Genomic DNA, 20,970 nt, shown 5'->3' with positions numbered 1-20,970 from the left:
AAAAATTATTAAAAGCCAAAATGAGGTGACTTTCAAACACTGTTTAGGAATCCACAATTTTAATTTTTTTAGGTCAATGATTGAACCAAAACATTCACAATATCTCATGTGAAAACAAAAGTTTGCATGTAGGCAATCAACTTTATTATTATTATTTTTTTTAAATATTCAGGGAGGGTAGATGCTACTAGCTGCACATCTTAAAAACCACGGCAACGACATGCATGTGATCCTAGACGAGAAACACTTAAGCTACGTGAGGGAACAGCAGCCTGGATGGCTTTTTAATGTGATCGCAGTCACCTCGTCTGGTTCACTACAGCTGCGCATCAAGAATATAGAAAAACTGTTGAGGACGGTTCAAAATTAAGGAAAACGAAGACACACGAGCATCAAATATAATACAGAAGAGATGAGCGGTGCATAGCCAAAATGGTAAAATGTACAAGTTCATCCACATAATACAACACAGTTACTGTAGATGAGTCATGATGTCACCATGACAACCAGAAAAGCAGAAAATTTCCATTTACAGTAGGATGCTTTCCCCCACATGCATTTGATGTACAAAACATGGATTCAGCAGTGAGGTGAAACCTCCCTTCACCAGGAAAATGGTTCAAATACACTGCAAGTCTTCCCCGTTACATTTCAGCAAGTGTTCACCATCACCATGGCGACAAAAATCCATAACCTTAATAAATAAGTTACATTTAATTTAAAAATCTAAACCTCTAATGGGAGTTGAGATATTATTGTGGAATGTGTTAAAACATGGTGAATGGAAGCCTGGTGAAGTCAAAAACAGCCCAGACCATGTCAATGGTTAAAATAATTGAAATAAAATCACAGTTAAATGAATCATCGTACTACTCCCACTGATTTGATATTTTTAGACCTTCCTAATGGCCACATTGAATAGATAACGTTGCTTCTTTGAACCTTTATTTGGTCGAACTAAGTAATATTACTACCGGTAATTTTGAGTGTGCTTGTGTTGTGTTCATGTGCTGAAGATTATTTAGGAATGTTCAGACATTTAGATATATACCATCAAAAACTTTTCTCATTTGAAATCCAATGAGCTGTATGAGAGGACGTGAACGCACCATTTTTGAACCGTTCTGTGCAGCTGACTGCTGTCAGTCACCGCTTCGCGCTGCTGACGTCAGCACCCTGCATCTACACATCACTTTTACAGCTTCATATATAATCTGTTAGAAAATATAAACTTTTTTTCACCTATATCAAACAAGTGATCTCTGAATGTTCACGCCGGTGGTTCTTATTTTGCTGCAGTATTTGTGAATAACGTGCATTAAAAATGAGCTGTAAATCATGAAAACACGAGTTTGTTGGAGCTGTGGGCACCTCACTGGTGCTGAAATGTCGGCAGTGCTGTAGGCCGGGCACCAATGTTGTGGTTATCTACAGATACAGTGTGCTTCCATCGCGCTTGCTATACATGATGTGGCCTCTGTTCCCACTGGTGTGGGCGTGTTTGCGTGCGTGTGTGTGTGTTTGACTTTGGCACTTTGGTTGTGGAGAGCAGAGTTGGTCTGACATTCATCCACCTGCTTTCATTTCGCATCTACCAGGCCAGAGGGGACGCCAGCCCCGGGCTTCTGGGGTTTTCTGGAGACTGGGTGTCACTCAGCGCTCTCTGCAAGAGGGAAAACGCACAACCTCCAATAATCCATACAAACACTAACGAGACTTTAAAAAAAAAAAAAAAAAAGTGTAGTTCTGAAAAAGCTCACCTCGAACTTGGATATGAACTCGGTGAAGATGGCGAAGAACGCCTCTGTTCTGGTGGACTTGCCATCCTCTCCGAAGTAGGAGGCCACCTTGAAGAACTCCTCCATCGCTCTGGCCTGCAGGGACTCCAAGGACTGGATTGCAGGGTGACTGTTCTCCAGGAAGCTCTGCAGGTGGAGCACAAACGATCAGCCTACCCGCCATCATCTTGTAGAAGTGCCATTCATTTGCTAAGTTACTCAGAAATAGTTTTAGGTTGTGTTGATGATATCATACGCTCATGATGGAAGCAAAGTGGTCCTCAGAGGTGGGTGGGATCTTTAGACAGGCTGTCCTGATTTCCTGGATGATGGACTGAATGTCACTCAGCTCTGACGTGACGGCTCTCTGGTTCACTGTACAGGGTTTTCTTTAGTCATTTCAAAATTTCTTAACAAGGTGAAGGTTTCAACAATGTTTCATGCTGTGCATCCCAACATCATCGTACCCTTGGCTGCCAGAGGCACTGTTGTCAGGTCTCTGGAAAAGTTGAGCAGCTCCGGAAAGTGTTGGTAAAGAGATTTGGCCAGGATGTGCAGAAAAGTGGATTTCCCGTCGACCGTTTTCGTTGTACCCAGCTGTGAGAGAAGAAAAGGCCGGTCAGCATAGCAGTGAGCGTTAAGGGGGCGCTCACACTTCCCTGGTTTTAATGTCGCACCTCATTCAGAAAGTTGATCTTAAAGCTGGTTGTCCTGTTGCTCTTGGGCTGACCGTTGTTCAGATAATTCCCCATTGCAAGTACAAACTGTGGGCAACAACCTGCTTAACAACAGCTTGGAAACGGAAGTGTGTTGGCTGCTTTAACTGTTTACCTCCAGGATTTTAGCTAGCTTCTTGCTGCTCCTCAGCTCCACTGACGCTTTGTAAATGTAATCGTAGGCCACCTTCATCTCCTCCATCTTCTCCTGCAGCGTCATCTTGAAGTGGAGGCTGCGCAGCCGGATCTTGTACTCGGGCACCATCAGCATCTGAAAGGTGCAAAATGGCCGTCATCTTCAGATCGCGCCACCTTTGGGCGTTTTCTATGCTCCTCTGCGTTTACCTGGAAGATGAACTGGTCGGGCTCGCTCAGCTTGGCCGGGTCCTGCTCAAACTGCTCGTACTGTTTGACCTCGTCGTCGTTGGGGGCGTAGAGCAGCAGCTGTTTAACGTGAGCGGGCTCCAGCCTGTCCGTGGTCATCTTCATCAAGATCTGACGCAGCTCGCTGGCGGAGAGCTTCAGATGGGCGATGAGGATGGCTGCGGAGGGGAAGAGAGCAGGGGAAGATGTTAGCGAAGGGTGGGGAAACGCCCCCATTGGGAACTTGTTGACTCTTGTCTCATGGCCAGAAGGTTCTGGGCTCCAGCTCCATATCCTGGTACACAATCCATTACTAAAGGCATTTCCTATTATGTGGAATTATTACCAGTCGGAATTGTTTGGTGGCTGGGGTAAAGGGATAAGGAAAGAAGTGTGAGTCCTGACAATGATAGGAAGATGTACTCACAGGCATTGTAGGCTTTCTTATGGGACAGGATCTCCACCACGTCTCTCTTCTTCAAACTGTCTGGCAGAAAGGCTGGCTCTGGAGGAGAGACTGATCATTTTAACAAGTAGTTTAGTGACTTGTTCTCCAGGCACCAGGGATCAGCACACACACACACACACACACCAACACACACACACACACAGGTAATGGTGCCTTATGGAGAACTGATGTGATGAACAGATGAATGGTCATAACTGTGAAGGTACAAGCAGAACAGACACATTAATAACAACTTCATATTTAACGGGAGGGTGTCTTTTAACATGAAGGGTGGAGTGTACGAAAGAATCTGATAATGCAGTGAGACAAATGACAATCACATGTTTCCTTACTGGATCTACGCTGAGTTCCGAAGTGAAGATCAAGGTCCAAGTACTTCACCATGTCGGTCAGCTTGTCGTAGTCGGAATCTTCTCCAAGCTAAACATGGAGACAACGTGCTCAGAACACAGACACAGCGGAGGCTTTGTAAACACACGTCAGCTGTTCACAAAAAAAGATTCTCTGTGTCTGACGGGTTGGGAGACATAGGGCACATCGGTGCAAAAAAAGTCACAGATGAGATCTGTTTTTAAAGTCCGATGACTCATTGGAGGCCCAACAGAGCATGAGTAGGCCGTTCGCGGGTGTAGGAGTGAGAACAGGTGGGGGAATTCACAAGTCATTGTTTACTGTGGTCACGGGACAGAAATATGATCAACTTTACACGAAAAGTTCGGACTCCGGCGCGCAGCTCACCTGACCCCAGATTGTTCCCTCAGAGTTCTCCACCTGCTCCCAGCGCAGCCTCTTCACGCTCATGTGGTCTGAAGCCTGACCGTCTGATTTGGGCAGAGGGGGTGGATCACAAGGCGGAGGCAGAGGGGTGGCGGCGGCGGCGGCGGCACCTGGGTAATAAATACATGCGCATCTGCTGTTACGTAACTTAAATTCATCATAGACGGGTTGTCTTCAAAGTCTTTCAGGTTTTCTTATACGTCCCTGCCTCCAAATTATAAAGAGCTGCTATATAATTATAAATAACTGAATGCAGATGTCACCTGCTGGTCCTGTTGTGGGGGTTCGTAGGTCGTCGTGTGACCAGGGAGGGCGGAGTGAGATTCTGCCGTCTGGGTGGGGCTGGGATCCTGCAGTGATGACGGCAACGGGCCCTGGTAGCTGTGTTGGTGGTGGAGCTGGTGGTGCCTCTGCAGGACCAGCTGGCTCGGTCTCAGTGGCTGAGGGGAGGGCTGCGGCGAGAGCTGGCGGACGGGCTGGGGCTGGCTGAGCTGCCGGGGGAGGTAGCTCGGGCGCGAGGAGCGGAAGATGGTGGTGGTGGTGTTGAAGTGTGAGAGGCGGGTGGAGGTGGTCTGGAAGCATTTGTGAGGGGTCTGGGCTTCGTCTGTGGTGGAAAGTGCTTTGTGCAGGGGCGAGCGGCTGGTTAGGAGGGTCCTCGGAGGGGGCGGGGGAGGAGGGATGATAGGATGGTGGGGTTGGAAGGGCATCCGGCTGCGAGGGACATGCTCGGGGGAGAAGCGGACCGGTGGAAGGGGGTCTGTGAACTGAACAGGGGGCGGTATCAGAGTCTGGAAAGTTGGGGGCGGTGGGGGGCTCTGTGCAGGAGGTGGTGGTATGTGATCAGAGCCGGAGGAGTAGCCGGGAGAGGAGGCTTCGTCGCTGCTGCTGTGGTCCTCACTGCTGCCACTGCTAAGCTGCCGTGGCATGAAGGCCATCCCCTGGTCCTCATGGAAACTCATCTGCAGAGAGAAGACTCCACGATTTAAAGTGACGAGTATTTACTGCTGGAATATTACTTTTTATACTTATTTCATCATGAGAAACTTTAGGGGCATTACTCAAGACAAGCCGGAGGAGGATAAATTTAGCAAATATCCTTCTGAAACTATGACAACCACTTTGGCAACCATGTGAGACCTGCTCTGATTATTTCAAATGTGAGATTATTTGGTTTTTATTACAGTTGTCACACACATTTACATCTCCAATGACATCCTCACCTCCTCGTAGTCGTTCTCCCCAGGCTTGAAATCATCGCCCAGGGTGACCCGGTGGCCCAGCTGCTCGCTCAGCGCGTCCAGGAATTTGTCGGTGTCCCGGCTGCGAAGCGGGCGAGAGAAAGTGAACAGCTTCTTGCGGCGGCTCAGGGAGTTTGGAGCACCGTCCGAGAGCTGAGGGGAGGCCGGGGGGCTTTCCAAGCTGACGTAGGGGTTCGAGTCCACGCTGCTCTGGTGACGGATCTCATACACTGGAGTGGGGAGAGGTTCCTTCCAGGACAGGGTCAGGCCTGATTTACGGTTACCTGCAATAAAATAAGTCTGTTGATGGTGCATGTGGATTTCCACTCTTCAATGCTCCCGGCGTTCCCGTCTTTAATTCCTTTCTAGACCGATGTGACCATGTGAGAAGAGGAGAGTCGACTCGAATCACAAATTTGACTGACTTGACACAAACATGGCATCACGTGACACAAGCCCGGACTTTTCTCGGCTTTTACATCTTGTCTGCAAGCATGTGCACATGGTGTGTGTACCTGTGAGAGGGGGGAGGGTGAGGGGGGAGAGACAGCGCCCGTAGGCTTCGGTCTGTCCCCCGACCTCTGGCTCTGCCGAGGTGCCGCCCAGCAGCGGCGACGTGCCCTTTCCTGCGTACACGTTCTCCAGCTCTGTGTACACACCTGTAATCTACAGGGCGGAGGGCGATGAGCTTGTTAGCAACACAACTGCAGCGTAACATCTACTTTGAAAGTCTGCTGCTTCAAAGAGTTCTGGTTCTAGTTTCCTGCCATCATGTTCTGATCTATGGCCACAACCGTAACTGCAGAACATGTGAGCAGACCTTCAAAATGATGTGATCAGACAGCAAACATAACGCAAATAGCATTAAGTTTACCATTGACTGATTAGCGAGGTGCTGAAAAGCTGCTGTTGTACCTACATGACTGAGGTCTGGAGACTCGGGGAAGGAGGTTCCATCACCTGATTGCCTCTCCTCTGGATTCCCAGATTCATCCACATGAATTCCTAAAGCACAATAACAATGACAGTGACCTCCTTCCATCCACCCCCAACAGAGCTGAGAGAGGATGGAGCAGAGCACAACAGGAGCAGCGTAAAGCAAAAGCCTGGGGTCTGGAGGAGTTAGCCGTGAAAATGGAAGCCCCATGTCTCAAACAGCCTTCAGCTGAAGTTTAACATAAAAATTCACTCCTGGGTGTATGCTATTCAGAGCTAAGGCCTTGGAGACATGGAGCCACAGATGAACCAGTAATGGACATGTGTCCTTAAAATTATGTCGTTTCAAAAGCTGTCAAAATTCAGGTATTTTGGAAGCCTGATTTTAAGCTCAGAATGCAGGCGGATGGACAAAGCATTCCTGAGGCTGCTGAATCACAAGGTTTATTGCCATTTATGATCTTTTAGGTGCTTCTGCATGCAGCAGCTGGACAGCAGCGGTGTAGTAAGAGGAGCCATCCTTATCACTGATAAGAATGTTTTAGATGCTTTCAGAAGACAGTTGAGGTTGTATGATGTTTCAATTAGCAGGCTGTTTTCAGACTTCCTGAGACTTGTTTCTTAGCAGCTGGATCTTAGCAGTCTACTCATGTTCCTGTATTTCTTTATCAAGTCTGATTCTGGAGCTATAAATAGTTCTGGAGAGATTTTCTTGGTCACAACTGCTGGGTACATATGATATATCAGAGCCCCTGAGTGTTTTTCTTCTATTTTGATTTACTGTATTTGATATTTCTTTTTATTCCTGGGAACTTGCATCATTTCCCGAAAATTGAGGTAAGCTCCTGTTGCAGGATAGAAGGAGAAAACGGAATGTGGAGTGGAGGCATACCTAATAAAATCTCTCCTTTATAAATGAGGAATAGATAGAATTAGTGATTTCTGCCACCAAAAGATAAACTGGATAACTGTTTCCCTGGCGTACCCATTCCCAGGTGAGTCCCGATGATGCAGTCATCGGAGCTTCTCTCTCGGATGCATCCGCGGTACGAGGTTCCGCTCACTCGCACGGAGCTGCTTCGCCGGTGGTGCTCCAGACCAACGTCGGGTTCCAAAACCGCTACAAATCACACACAAGCCCCGAGGACCGGTTATTACTGATATTTCCTCTGTCGCAGCTGAAAATAAGGATTTCTAACTTCAATAACAATGAATGAAGCTGTCCTTCTAATTAATCCGATAATTATCTCGGTCAATAAATTAGCTGTTTGGACTATAAACCAAAAGAAAACTCAAAACCAAAAACCTGAGGGGTTAAAAGAGAAAAACAACAGAGGGCATGCAGCTGTAGAAACCTAAAAAACTCAAAAAGAGCTGCGGATCATTTGGCTCACCGCTGCTCTTGAAGCCAAGGAAGCGCGACAGCTTGTTCTTGCAGCGCTCCTGTTCGTCGTAGGTCAGTAGCTGGTAGATGAACTGCCAGATCAGCTGCTTCGCCGGCGTATCCAACACAGGAAACACGTCTACTATCAAAGTGTCCACGTTCCTGTAAACAGCATACATAGGAACATCATTCTCTTCATAACTTACCCTGCGGGCTGCCAGGGTAACCGGTTTGAGCTGTAAATATGCAGATTCAGATTCAGGATGAAAAAGATTACAGCTGAGTGGGAAGATGAGGGGAATGTCGCTTATGTTTAGAATCCCGTCTCTGGCCTTCGTAGTACCGAAACATACAGCACGAATCAGATTTTATAATCTTGCAGCATCACGTGTTTTCATCATCTGAAGAGCCGCATCCATCCCCCTCCAAATCAGCCCGTCAAGAAATAATATCAGTGCCAGTTCAGAGGAAAAATCTCCCTGCTTGGCTGCAAATATTTGTTTCCTCACTTGCTTTTCTTCGTTGTCATCATTCTTCTTCTCGATCCTTCCCATCATTCGCACCCATAGCAGTGCAGATTGTACAGAGCACGTTAAACAGTTTCCTAGGCAACAGATCATCTTTACCAGAGTGAGGGCTGACTCTTCATGGCACTGACCTGTGCTGGAAGAAGGTCTCCAGGGCTTTGCAGACGGTGTACCTCTCCTGGATGGTCAACAGGTGCTCCAGCTGCTGGCCAAAAGTGCGGCCGTGGACTTTGATGCTTGGTGGAAGGATTTCTGCCACCCACTGCAGAGAGCTGAGTGCTGGTGACCTGCATGACCCAAGATCGGATATTCACACCTCAAATGACCCCCTTGGACCACAAATGTGCAAAGATGGTGGCTCTGTGCTGCTTAGCATGGCTCAATTTAGTTCTAAGTTTTGGTATGCACCCTCTAGGAATTTCTTTAATGCCTCAGTGATCTCAGCAGGAACAAGCATCAGATTAGGATGAGCAGATAGATAAAGAAGCCCGTCACTTCACCTGGAGCGTGGTAATGTGGTGGGCGCAGGGCTCGGCGAGTCTTCTACATCTGTCGGGTCGGAGGAGTAATCAGATGGTCCCTCCTCTACCACCAGTGTGGGCATCGCCCCACTGCCCTGCAGCATGGACACCACCTTCTCGTGGGAGCAGTTTCTACATAAACGACAGAATTGGTCAGCTTTTAGACTAAAGTCCTAAAATCCAACATTACGAATGTATAATTTTCTCTTTGGAAAAAAAATTATATTGGATTTTCCTTCGGGGGGAAAAATGATGTTTTCCTTCCAACAGCTTAAGAGGAAGAAAATAAAAACGATACAGTATCAAACACATCAATAAATCTGGAGAGGGCTGTGATTCTTCTTTGATGTGGGGTTTAGGGTGGCAGAATGAGCAAAGCCGTTCCTTCACGTGACTGGAAATTGCGTTTGCGTGAAATTCAGTTACATTTCAACGCACGGCAAAGTTTTCATCTGCACGCCCACGCTCACTCTCTAAACACAAATCTAGAAGGAGAAGGTCAAGAAGCTTTCAAAGTACACAAAATTATGCTGACCAACTCCTACAAGAAAAGTTCTGTTTGCATAGAGGCGCATTCACGTGCACCGTCACCAACAACAGAACATTCTTCCGGTGGAAAATCTGGAGGCAAAACTGGGAAGAAAGACTACAATAAATCTAGTCTCCATCTTTGCAACAGTTTAAATGAACTTAACCCTCTAGGGGTGAAATACCTAACAGGATATTTAGTCAGTTAAGCAAAAACCAAACAAAATATGTGGAAATTGTAAACTTAGCAAAGCTAAGATGCTTTAACGTATGACATGCTGCTCAGAAAGTTCCAAAAGAGAAACTCTTAAAGTAAAAAAATCATAGCTTCAGGTATTCAGTGACGGATCAGCTGGCACGAAAACAATCTTCATAGTGAGAGCAGATGGCTGCTGAAAAAACAGCCTCAAAATATACCACTGAACAACCCAATTGGCAAAAACAAAATACTACTGCAACCACCAGTGCTAAGATTAGCAAGAAGAATATTTTCCATTAAAAAACACACCTCATGTCCAGCCCATTGAGGAAAAGGATCCGGTCACCTGGTTTCAGTCCACATTCCTCAGCGGGGCTATCTGAGAGGGAAACAATGATGGCAGAAAATCACAACTCAGCTCGAATAACAAAGCAGAACTTGGCAGCGCACAGGGTGCACAGAACAGACGGTACAACACTGAAGGATGGTGACTAATCTGAAACTGTCAACCTGTTTACTGATCCCAACGAAGCCCATGAACAGATGAGGCGACGGTGATGAATTGTGTTACATAAGGAAACGCGACTGTCAAAACATCTCCGCTGGAATCTGTCCTGACTGCAGTGGCCCACCCTCGCCTCCTCATCTGTCATCGCACTGATGGATTTTCATTACAACGGATGTCGCTCAAAGTTGCTTCACCAACAGTCTCTCTGGATTTAGGTGCTTTCGGAAGCCTTTCGATGGGCTCTACGCCACAGGATCTGTGCACAGATCACGATGAGAGACACGCTCTCCGCCCCCACCATCTCCATATCAACCTCCATAAGGCCCACTGAGTCAGTCCGCTTCGGAACATAATGGTGGGAGATGGTTGTGGGAGGGAACGGTGCCGTCATCACCAAATACACACATAATGCACGCACACCTTCCTCCCCACAGAGGAACTGGCCGCAGTGTTGCAAAAAGAAACTTCACACCATCTTTTTGTCTGTAGAAAACAAATGAACTTGCTCACCTAAACTGATACACACAGTTCTATTCAAAAAGGCTTTCATATCATACCAAATGTCCTCTCTTGTACAAGGGTGCAACACACAACAAACAGAGTGACCTGAAGAAGCATTGGGTTCAATAGGCTCACTTCTACATTACTAAATGACAGCATCTTTTGGCATGGTGCTATTTAACTAGTGTATTAGTGCGATCTCATGATTAGTCGTTAAATCTGGCTTGTTCTCCGCGTTTATTTTTTTGACGACTCACATCACATTAATATCACATTAATCCCATTAGTATCACATTAATAGCAACACCAAACCACCTCTGCCATCTGCAGTGGAAATGCAGGGCGCATTGGGATGTAATGCTAATGATATGAGGGCTTTCCTCAGTGAAACGTGGATCTCTGAATATAAATGGCGTAATGTTCGGAGTGTTCTCCTCCTCACATTGATTGGTGACTCAGACAAATCCACTTCCAGGTACACTCACAGTCACATGCACAGGGCACCTCCTCCATCACCTTCAACCCCCAGCGGCTGGCACCGCAAACAGGCTCACCCACAGAAAAAGCATTCACACCTCCTCCCTCACCAGCCAACACAGAGCAACATTTGTTTAGAGATGTCATACACACACACACACACACACACACACAGGCATCAGGAGGCGGTACCTGGGATGACAGAGTCGATGGAGACGGGAGCGTGACCCCGCAGCGTGAAGCCGAAGCTCTTGTTTCCTCTGTAGACGCGAATGATCCTGAAGAAAGAGAAAATTGAGTGGTTGAGTCTTTTCCTGAAGCTTTTATTTATTAATGTAATGGAACTGCCACATGCAGGATAATGACACTGAGTAATTCTAGACAAAGACGGAGTCTCTGCCTTTTTATGGGTTCAGCGTTGTGTATATGCATTCTGCCCATCATTTTTGCGTCATCAGACCAAAGTCAGTGATGGTGATGCAAACCTCGGTGCTGTTTAAATGGCTGCCTTCGTCACACTCTGTAGGTGGGTGCCTGGAGTGGGGTGATGCTCATCTTCCCTGCTACCCTCTGATTTAAGCTAATATTGATCCCGGTTTCAAAACAAAATAGTTCAAACTGTGCTGTCTCAATGCTCCGTCGCCCAGATTGACTCCTATGTTTTATTATTCATCTCATTCTGACATAAATGATTCAATGTAACAAAAGGATTCAACATTTTGATTCACTTCATTCAACCCAGAGGAGGAAAACACACTCAACCCTCTTGTGACATCAAAAACAAGACACTTTTGCTATCTATCTGCAGCATGTTGCCATGGAAACGCCTCGAGGCCACAGCGCCCCTATATGTAAACAGGAATGGAGACCAAAAAAGGAACATGAGGGAAAACATAGATCTATTGTTTGATTGTCGTGGGTACAGGCTGTTACATAAGATCAGCTAAATACAGATGGGAACTTTGGGGGCTGTATTTATCATGTTTGTGGATGTGCGCATCTTTATGGTTCAAACTGGAGACTGTTTTGACTCTGGAAGCAGAACTTTTCAGGAATATTATTGCTAATAGAGACAAAATGTGATATCTTGTTTAAAGCAGGATGAACTGGAATTAGTAGGTTAACACTGATTGATTTTCATTCAATTATCATTTTGTGGGTTAATGCATTATTTAACTAAAAGACCTTTGTGACTACATTTAAAATCACAAACAGAGGAAGGCTGAAATTAGTGAGCCGGCTAATGTGGATGTGAGGGATTTCTCTGCCCCCTCCTGCAATCCTGCACTGTGTTATTTGTCTGACAGCCATTTACCCAGCATGCTGTTGGGCGGAGGACCAGAACAGTCTCAATCTATATTGCTGCGCATGGCAGAGATCTAACTTTGTGTGAAATTGCACCTGGAATGTATCCAGATTTAAAGTTTTGTAGGTGCAGTTTTGTAACAACATCTATCGTAAGGTTTATCAGCGTCACTTTTATAGCGGCTTCTCAATTCATCTTTTGATGTCAGACATTGAAATTCACCAATCGCTCTTAAAAATGCTGTCAGACATGCGCTCACCTCTGGTTGGGGCCGATGGGGGGATGCACAGATATCCCCGCGACGGACTTCCGTGCACTTCTGTCTGCCTCACTCCTGCCACCTGCTTCTCCATCTCTGGGGACCGAACTGGCCCGCTTGGAGCTGCGGTTGCGATCTGAGTGATCTTCGCTGCGACTTCTCCGGATCCTGCCCTGCGGCTCGCTGATGCTCTTGCTGCGGCAGAGCCGGTTGATCACGTTCTGGGATACTGCCTCGTCAAAGCGCTGCCGATGCTTCTTAGGAATGAATATTCTGGCAAACATGGTGGCATGTGAGGAAAAGAAAAGGGACAGTATTGATTCCGGTCCACAACTAAAACAGAGGGTGGAAAAGCATCACAGAGGGAGCTCTGGTCCACGAGAAAGAACCCTGGAATTCCAGTTTGATCACATCAGAAGCAATTCTGGCAGCTTAAAAAAGTACAGATCAACTCGATGGAATCTTCAAAGTGGAGAGCAAATTTAATCAACAGGCTTCCACCTTCAAGATGGATAGAACTAAAGACAAAAGGGAATAAAAAAGCTTTCGATGGAGAGATTAGGTTATTTTTCTGCCGTCTCCTAAGAGATGGATGGAAGCTTGAAAGAGAAGATCTTTCTCTGAGGAGAGAGACGGCGAGGAAGCATCAGCGTCACTCGCTGCTTGCTGGGGTCTCACTGCTGCAGCGTGAGCTACCACAGACTGAACGCAGTGGGAAAAAAAAGATGTGGGAGTGAGCAAGCACGGGATTTCTTCTTTGCTATCTCTCTCTGCTTCGATCAGAAGGATCTCATTCTCGCCCTCTCACGCCATCACTTCCGTCCACGCTTCACCTCTGTGTCACTGTCCATATGAGCCCAAAGCAGGAAGCTGACAGGAAATGTGACAAATCAAGTTGACAAATCCACTCAATGAATCTTTATTTCAAATGATAAAATAGAGATTTTTTAAATGAATCTGAAACCTCAAGTGTCCTTTTCATCTTTGGGTGTATCACTGGTCGCAGTGTTTAGGTCCCCTTAGTTCATATTTAGGAAATTGTATCAATATCTAAATCTCAGGTTATTTCCTAGATGCAGGATTAATATATTTTAAAGTTTATCTTATCTCATCATTAGCATTTTTACTACTGATGGTAATGGTTATTTAACCTGATGTCTCCTTTAATTACTCAATCTGTAATCCTGTATTGAGAATAAAAAGGGCAAAGCAATAATATCCTCATTAATAAAGTGGTTTCCCAAGTCAGAGCTAAATGTGGAAAGATTTTAATGCGCCAACAAATGTAAATTTAGAGGATTTATCCTCTCAAAGGGACAAATCCAAATGTAATTTTGCACAAACAACCGTTCTGCGCGCCACCTACACCAGCCGGTTGGGTTTGCAGTTGATCTGCTAATGACAGAAATCAGTCATGGGCAGACTGGATGTGACATGGCCTGTGAAACGTAGCACCAGTGGAGTAATTAACACCACAACTCAAGGACAAAAACGCGAAAGAGCAATAACAGCTACAATAAACCATCTCCACAAGAGGCTACTAAAGGCTATAAAAACAACTTTGGCAGCTAAATAAAGCAATTAGGACACACTCGTAGTACAGAGAGGAGGAGGAGAAGGAGAAGGGGGATGGGGAGAAGAAGGGAGAGCATCTACACAGCAAACTTAAGGCATTAGTAATGTTTATTGTAAAATGTTGAGCTGTTAAAGCCCTTAATTAAATGCCACCCAGGTAAATGTGGAGCATCTCTAACCCTCTTCCTGCCCTGTGCTGTATAATGAAATGAAATTTGCATCTGGAGCCTGAAGGTTGCAGCATTGCCTGAGTGTAGAGCTTATCTGACACTTATAACTGTGCAGAGGCTCTAATTAGAACATCGCTGATTTCATCTCCTTAAACTCAATGCCAACACTCAGTTTAAAGGCTATTTTTAAACATTTTAATTTTGTGCTGTTATGCAATCTACCAATACAAGCCAATGAGCCACTATTATTAAGTATGTTTCCAAAACTGTATTGTGTTTTATGCTACATTTATTACCAAACAGACATATAAATATGAATCGTGCAGCATGATGTGTGTAAAATGAAAACTACTTGATTTACAATGATGGAATTATTAAATTATTTCAATATATAATGAGATGTTTATCAAATAGCAGAGCATCATATGTATTTTTCTTTGATTATGTTACTTGCAGCAGCAGTGCAGCAGTAAATAAGATCTTTAAGGCCATCAAAACAGACAAAGTTGAGATATGAATACACGTCTGACAGGGATGAAGAAGCAGCATTCAGCCGTCACTAGCTGCGATCAGTGCTTCCCTACCTCCCGAATCAGCAGATTTAAGTCAAATTCATGCACATGTGTCAAACCCAGTCCTCAAGGGCCACGATCCTGCCGGGTTTTCTGTCCTACCAGGCTGAAAATGCATTCAGTGGGATATTAAACCCGGCAGGATCGTGGCCCTTGAGTACTGAGTTTGACATGCCTCTAGCATCTGTTACAATCATAAATGTATCTAGGTGCTTTAGAGAATCCAGGGCCTCCAACAAGCAACAGTGGAAAGAAAAAAAATCCTTTTTAACAGAAAACTTTGACAGGTCCAGGCTCATATGAGGGGGGGCTCCTGCTGATGGCCGGCTGGGCAGAGAAGGAGGAGAATGGGGAGGACAGATAGAAAGAGTTGAGATACGGAAATGCAGATGTTTATCCACTCGATATGACAGGCGTCTGTTGAAAGAGCCAAGTCATCACCAAAAAAAGTTCCACCTCAATTCTAACAAATGAAGTGAGAGCTGTAATTTGACCTCATTTATAAAGAATAGATATCTATAATTATCTGACGGGGGACTGTGTAGGAGGGAGCGAGCATGAAGTTGGGACACAATTCTCAAAAAGGGAAGAATGACAAGAAGAAAACCACCAGTTTCAGATAGAGAGTTCACACGTGACTTAAATGTCAAAGGCTTGAGACCATGAGCATGTGCAAACAACAGGAGAGCAACAGTGCTCTCTCATTCAATGATAAAACACTTGTGCTGCAGGAAATCAGCAGAGGGTCTTGTCCTCAGTCTATCCTCTCTGAGATGATGGTGTGATCCACCTGTGACTGACCAAGATGTGTGAACATTGCCGTGAATGTGTGGCTTTCTGTGCTGTGCTCATCATTTTCTCTAATAAAACAATTTGCAAGACATTCAAGAGCCTCAGTTTGTTGCTCAGCACAGGAAACAAACCAGTGGCGCCGCTGCCTCCCCCAGTTCAGATCAAACACCCTCATTATCAGGACTATTAAAGACAAAGCTGTGTGAACACCACACACAGTAAAAGCAAATGAGGAGAAAACATTAGCCAAAAATGGCAAACCGAGCTCCAAAACCGTACGCTCACATACTGGAAGATGTCACGCGGTCAGAAAAGACCAGAAGTACCCATGCAACAGAGCCAGACACCGTTTAAAAAGGAAAAATAATATTCAGCTCAGAATCATGCAGAAAACACACCAACGCACACGTTCGCACATTCTGTCAGACTGTAGATGGTAAAAGTGAAGCACCACTTATCTCGGTGGAAAAGATACAGAAGCACAGTATTGTGTTAGCAGCATTCAGTACAGCTCCAAAAAAAAACTGCTGAAAATGTTTTTGAGATGATAAATAACAGATCACAGGCTTAGGAATGGCAAAGCTTGGTAACAACAATGGAGTGAAGGATCCTAAAGCTGAAAATGTCAGACACCAGCATCCTTATTACAGTACACATCTCTCAGGAGACTCAGTTGCCTCTTCCCTTCTTATGTATACCAGTACATAAGATCACACCAGGTGTACTTAGCTAACAGTGTGCAGCATTGCACTAGAACCTGCACAAAACAAGCAACTGCAGACACACGTGTGAAACCTCAATCATGTGTTAAACTCAGTTGAAAATGGAAAAGCTGTACTTACCCCAGACAATTCATCATTTAGCTGTCGCCCATAGCTATGAACTAAACTGAGCCTCAATGCAAAGTGGCTAACAGTGACACCTACTGCCTCAGCACTGCCCCTCTGAGGAGGGAAGAGGAGACAGAGTATGGTTGGACCCTGGTGCATGAGAGAGGCAGAAAGGCTGTCATTACAGAGTATCTGGGGAAAACAACAGAGAGAGAGAGAGAGGGAGAGAGGGAGGGATAGGGAGAGCGGGGGAGGAAGACACTCCGACCAGAATAATTAGAAAAGAGCAAAGAAGAAGGGGGAAATAGAGGTACGAGTGAAGACTAGAGGATGTATAAAACACAGACAGCGTTTATGTTATCAGTAGTGTTTTGTAGTACCCTCCATTATATAGACACTAACAAGGGGCTCTTATTGGACAATATTTCCAGCCCTTTCTTGCAGAAACATCCTCATCACTGACTTCACACTGCTGGAAAGTGTTCTTAGGATCCAGGAATACCCCTAAAAGTGTACTGAGCAGCGTAGTAGTGGTAGAAGCCAGAGTAGTGAGAGAACAATAGGTCTGAGCGGCTCCTGTGCAATTGAAGTGCAAGCTGTCTTTAGACATATTTAGGGTTTAGAGAGAGAGTCTGGTCTGTTTGGCAGGAGGACAACTGCAGAGCTCAATGAATGGTTTGTCATGTTTTGCAGCCAATCTTTGAAGGGGAAAGACAGCGGGATAAAGAGCAGCATAATAGTAATTCATTAAGTCTGTCTTATCTGTTTAGATTGTCCATCCTCTTTTGCTACAATGATTCTCAGCATCATTCGGTCAATTCAACCTGCCACTGAAGAAGCGATTACACTTGAGTGATGGATTTGCCCCCTCTTCCCAAGGACAGCAGATGGGGCCCACAAAAACCTAAACTGTGGCTCTGAAATGGCAGCTGTCACTTCCCCTTTAATCCACCAGGACAACAGGAAAAGCCTGTTTAGGTGCTCATTATGAATTAAATCCCCGCAGATTATTTTACTTTCAGTGTGAATCGAAAACAACAACCCGGGACACAAGTAGCAGCGTGTGCAGGGTAACAATATGTGAGGCTGCTTGAGGAAATTTGCACAAATCGTGAACATGATACCTGATGCTAGAGATGAGCTGACGATGCTCCTCAGTGGTGAGTATGTCAGGGAGAACCGAGGCCAACCATTCGAACTTCTTTTCACCTGCGTACTGCTTCAGCGCGCCAAAGAGCCTCTCTTTCACTTCAGGTTCATCGCCCAGAATCTGATCTACCTGATTAAGATCAGAAAGTGATGTTAGAGGGTTGGGTGTACCTGTATCTGGCCTGACAAAGCCTGATCAATCCAAAGAGATACAATACACCATAATCATCCAAACAACTCTGCTAGTTTTGTGATTGCTGGCTACGGGGCGAGTGAACTGGGAAACGGGCCCCATTAAAAATCACAGTTTTTATAATCAATTCACAAAAAAAAACTGCTGTTGAATTAAAAAGTACCTTCCTGTTGAATTCCAGAGCTTTATGTTTACGATCCAGCCTCACATTTTCTTCTCCGCTCTGACTGTCTACTACGCTGATTCTCTGTTTCTGCCTGGGGCCCAGACACAGCACCCCTAACCGGAGTGTCCTCCCCTGAGAGGCTTTGATCAGCGCTGCGGCTGTCTCGTGTTGCCTGACAGGTATGCCGTTGACCTCCATGACATAATCCCCAGCTCTCAGACCAGTACGGCCAGCGGGAGAGCATGCTGAGCAGTCCTCCACCAGTAGGGGGCAGTCTCCCACGATGGTGAAACCAAAACGACCATCCGGACCCGGGGTGATGTCCATCTGGAAGGTAGAAGAAAATATTAACGTGAAACATTTAATCAATCATCAGGACATAGTGTATATACAAGATTGACATTTTTCTACAGAAAAGATTTGTAGCAAAATATACATGTTTTTATTTAGATTTGCTTGAAATTGAATTTGAAAGTAAGGCTTTGCATTGAGTGACTCATTCAGACCTGCTGAACACGGGACACCACTCCAATACTGGGAGGGATGTTCTTCTGAGTCTGGGCAATAGCGATCACAGCTTGTGGACCTAGACTTGACACATTGTGACCCTCAATCTCCAGAACTTGGTCCCCGGCCTGCAACCCTGCCAGGTGGGCGCTGCTTCCCTCCTCCACAGACAGGATGTAGCTGGGTCCGTGCCCCCCCAGCTGGAACCCAAACTCCTCGGGCCATCCCTGGTTGGATGATGGCATGTTGAGGACTTGGTCAAGAAAGAACAGGAAGAAGGGTGATGAAAGAAATTTTTTGAAGAGTTTTTCACAGAGTTTGCTGTGCTTTAGAGCATCTCAGCAGTAAAACTAATAAAATTATAATACAACATAATATTAAAGAAGAAAAAGACCCACACTCACCCAATGCGGTCAACACATTCAAATCAATCTGCATTACAAATCCATTAAAAAGAGCTTTGATTCGAAGCTCCCTGCTCCTGTCTATCTTGTCTCTTTGTGCACCTTTAACATGCTCTGTGGCACACTCAGAGCTCCCTGGCCTGGTTCACACCGTCACAGCAGCCAATCAAAGGATGGTGTCACAGAGATTGTGACCTTAATTTGTGTCAATGAAAAAAAGCTTTGCCCTCAAACTCACACCATTGTTAACTTATCTGTGCCATTCAGGTGTAAAATACCAACAAATAACAACCAGAAAAGGAAAATCCTCCGCTTGTGACACTTTATCATCACTAAGAAATAGAGAATTCTGCAAATTGAATGATGTGTTCTACAGCCCCCATAGCTGCAATGGTCTAAAAGTCAGCAAAGCTAATAGTAGACTTACAGAAATCTTTGGCTGGATATCGAGAGCCTCGTTTGCTCTGCCGAAATGAGTATCGGCCTTTTTTGTTTTGCAAAAACCTCTTCATTGTGATTCTCAAACAGCAGATGACCTGCAGCCTGCAGTCTGTGCCTCCAGTCTGTCTCCTCAAACTCCCCAGCGGTTACCCTGGCAACCCAAAACCAAACTGCCGGGACAACAAACTCAGATTATTGCCCCATTCTTCAGGTAGCATCCACATGAGTAAAGGGTGAGTCTGCAAGCGAAGTGAGTCTCACAGTCTCCCTGTGAGTGTATCAAGGAGTTGGTCCTGCGTCGCATCCCTGATTCATCCTCAGGCCAGCCTACTCGCACAGTGTTAATCAGAAAACTGGGACGCATGCACCCGCACACCTCGGTTCCTTAATAATTCTCTCTCCAAAAAGGGTATTGTGAGGCCTCATTTTTCTATAAATACACCGGTGTGTCTTTTTCCTCCTCCTCCTCCTCCTTTCAGCTAGGTGTGCTCTCCATGGGGCTGCGACTGGCCCAGAATCACTCTGCAGTGCTGTAAGAAAGCCTGCTCAAAGCCAAACGAGGTGTCTTTGTGCCTAGAATTCCATGTGGTTCTATGTGTGTCCGCTAAGAAGGAGGAGCAAGGACAATTGAAGAGTTTAGCTTGTTGGATTAGAGGGATTATAAGATTCTGCCACACCTGCCATTATTACAGAGGGGATAGATGCTCCCCTCCTTTAGTGACTACATTCACTGACACAGGTGAAGACTCAGAATGCATGATAAAGCACTGCAGCTTTAGGACAAGGAAAGAATTTTAAATAAGATTCAAAAGAAATCAATAAAATCCTTTTGGATTTTCAAATGTTGGCAGTGAAATGTGCAGGGCCCTTATAATAACAGACATTTATAATTGAAGAGAAAAATGTGTAAAAATGACCTTTGCACCTTCCAATCCATAACTTGATCTATTACAGCAGTAGCCTGGGTGTTTTAAGTAATATGTAATCATTCACTGTGAATTGGGAATAGGGAAATATAAGAATTAGATAAATGGATTGAACTGAATATAAAAACTCTATATGATCAAATAAAGATTATGCATATAAGGTCTTTTAAAGATCCATTTCAAACATTAAAAAACACAGAAATGACTTGATTGGACCAAAAACTATGACTTCTGCTACTTAATTACTTACATTCCAATCAATTATTCCAAACTACTTGAATAAAAGGGATCAAATGAATGCGTTAATAGTAAAAGCCACTGAAGAGAAGGTACAGGGAAAAACTTCAGGCTACAGGAGAACAAACTGTCATGAGCAGAAAAGCACCAGTAGACAGTCTACTTTGAATGAATTATTAAACAGAGATGATTCTCATGTCAATGAAATTCTCCTCTTACACTACAGATAAGACAGATCATTTACTAATTAAAACTGATTTTTCAGTCAACCAGCAAAAGTATTCAGGAAATATATTTATTTTGATGTTTTAGATTTCATAACACAGCCATAGAGATTCTTTTCAAACCAAACTTGTAGTTCAGTATTTATTAATGGCCTTTAAATGATTACATTCCTCTATCTCAAAATTATCTTTTTAGAATACTCAATGCAAAAAACCCATAATATGGGAATCTAGTATGATAAACAAATGTCATACCTTTTTAACCTGCTGTCATAGAAGTGCTCCAGAGTAACGGCC

At 45.0% G+C, this 20,970-nt stretch overlaps 1 protein-coding gene across 1 annotated transcript; it reads right to left on the bottom strand.

Annotated features, from left to right (window-relative positions):
* Positions 1–42: 42 nt before the first annotated feature.
* Positions 43–19,787, bottom strand: grid2ipb (glutamate receptor, ionotropic, delta 2 (Grid2) interacting protein, b). The gene is given in 26 exon segments (XM_057041794.1): positions 43–1,663; positions 1,761–1,925; positions 2,035–2,153; positions 2,246–2,375; positions 2,456–2,542; positions 2,610–2,765; positions 2,840–3,036; positions 3,285–3,374; positions 3,659–3,746; positions 4,065–4,190; positions 4,193–4,236; positions 4,351–5,062; positions 5,324–5,625; positions 5,857–6,007; positions 6,261–6,346; positions 7,263–7,397; positions 7,672–7,823; positions 8,320–8,475; positions 8,689–8,841; positions 9,746–9,815; positions 11,115–11,200; positions 12,488–12,760; positions 17,551–17,705; positions 17,932–18,261; positions 18,441–18,694; positions 19,273–19,787. Coding segments are annotated over 26 exon segments (4,374 nt in total). The 5' UTR covers positions 19,358–19,787; the 3' UTR covers positions 43–1,591.
* Between the last annotated feature and the right edge of the window lie 1,183 nt (positions 19,788–20,970).

Source organism: Takifugu flavidus, chromosome 1 (assembly GCF_003711565.1).
Source record: "Takifugu flavidus isolate HTHZ2018 chromosome 1, ASM371156v2, whole genome shotgun sequence".
In the NCBI taxonomy this organism is placed as follows: domain Eukaryota; kingdom Metazoa; phylum Chordata; class Actinopteri; order Tetraodontiformes; family Tetraodontidae; genus Takifugu; species Takifugu flavidus.
This window is presented reverse-complemented; position numbering and strand designations above follow the sequence as displayed.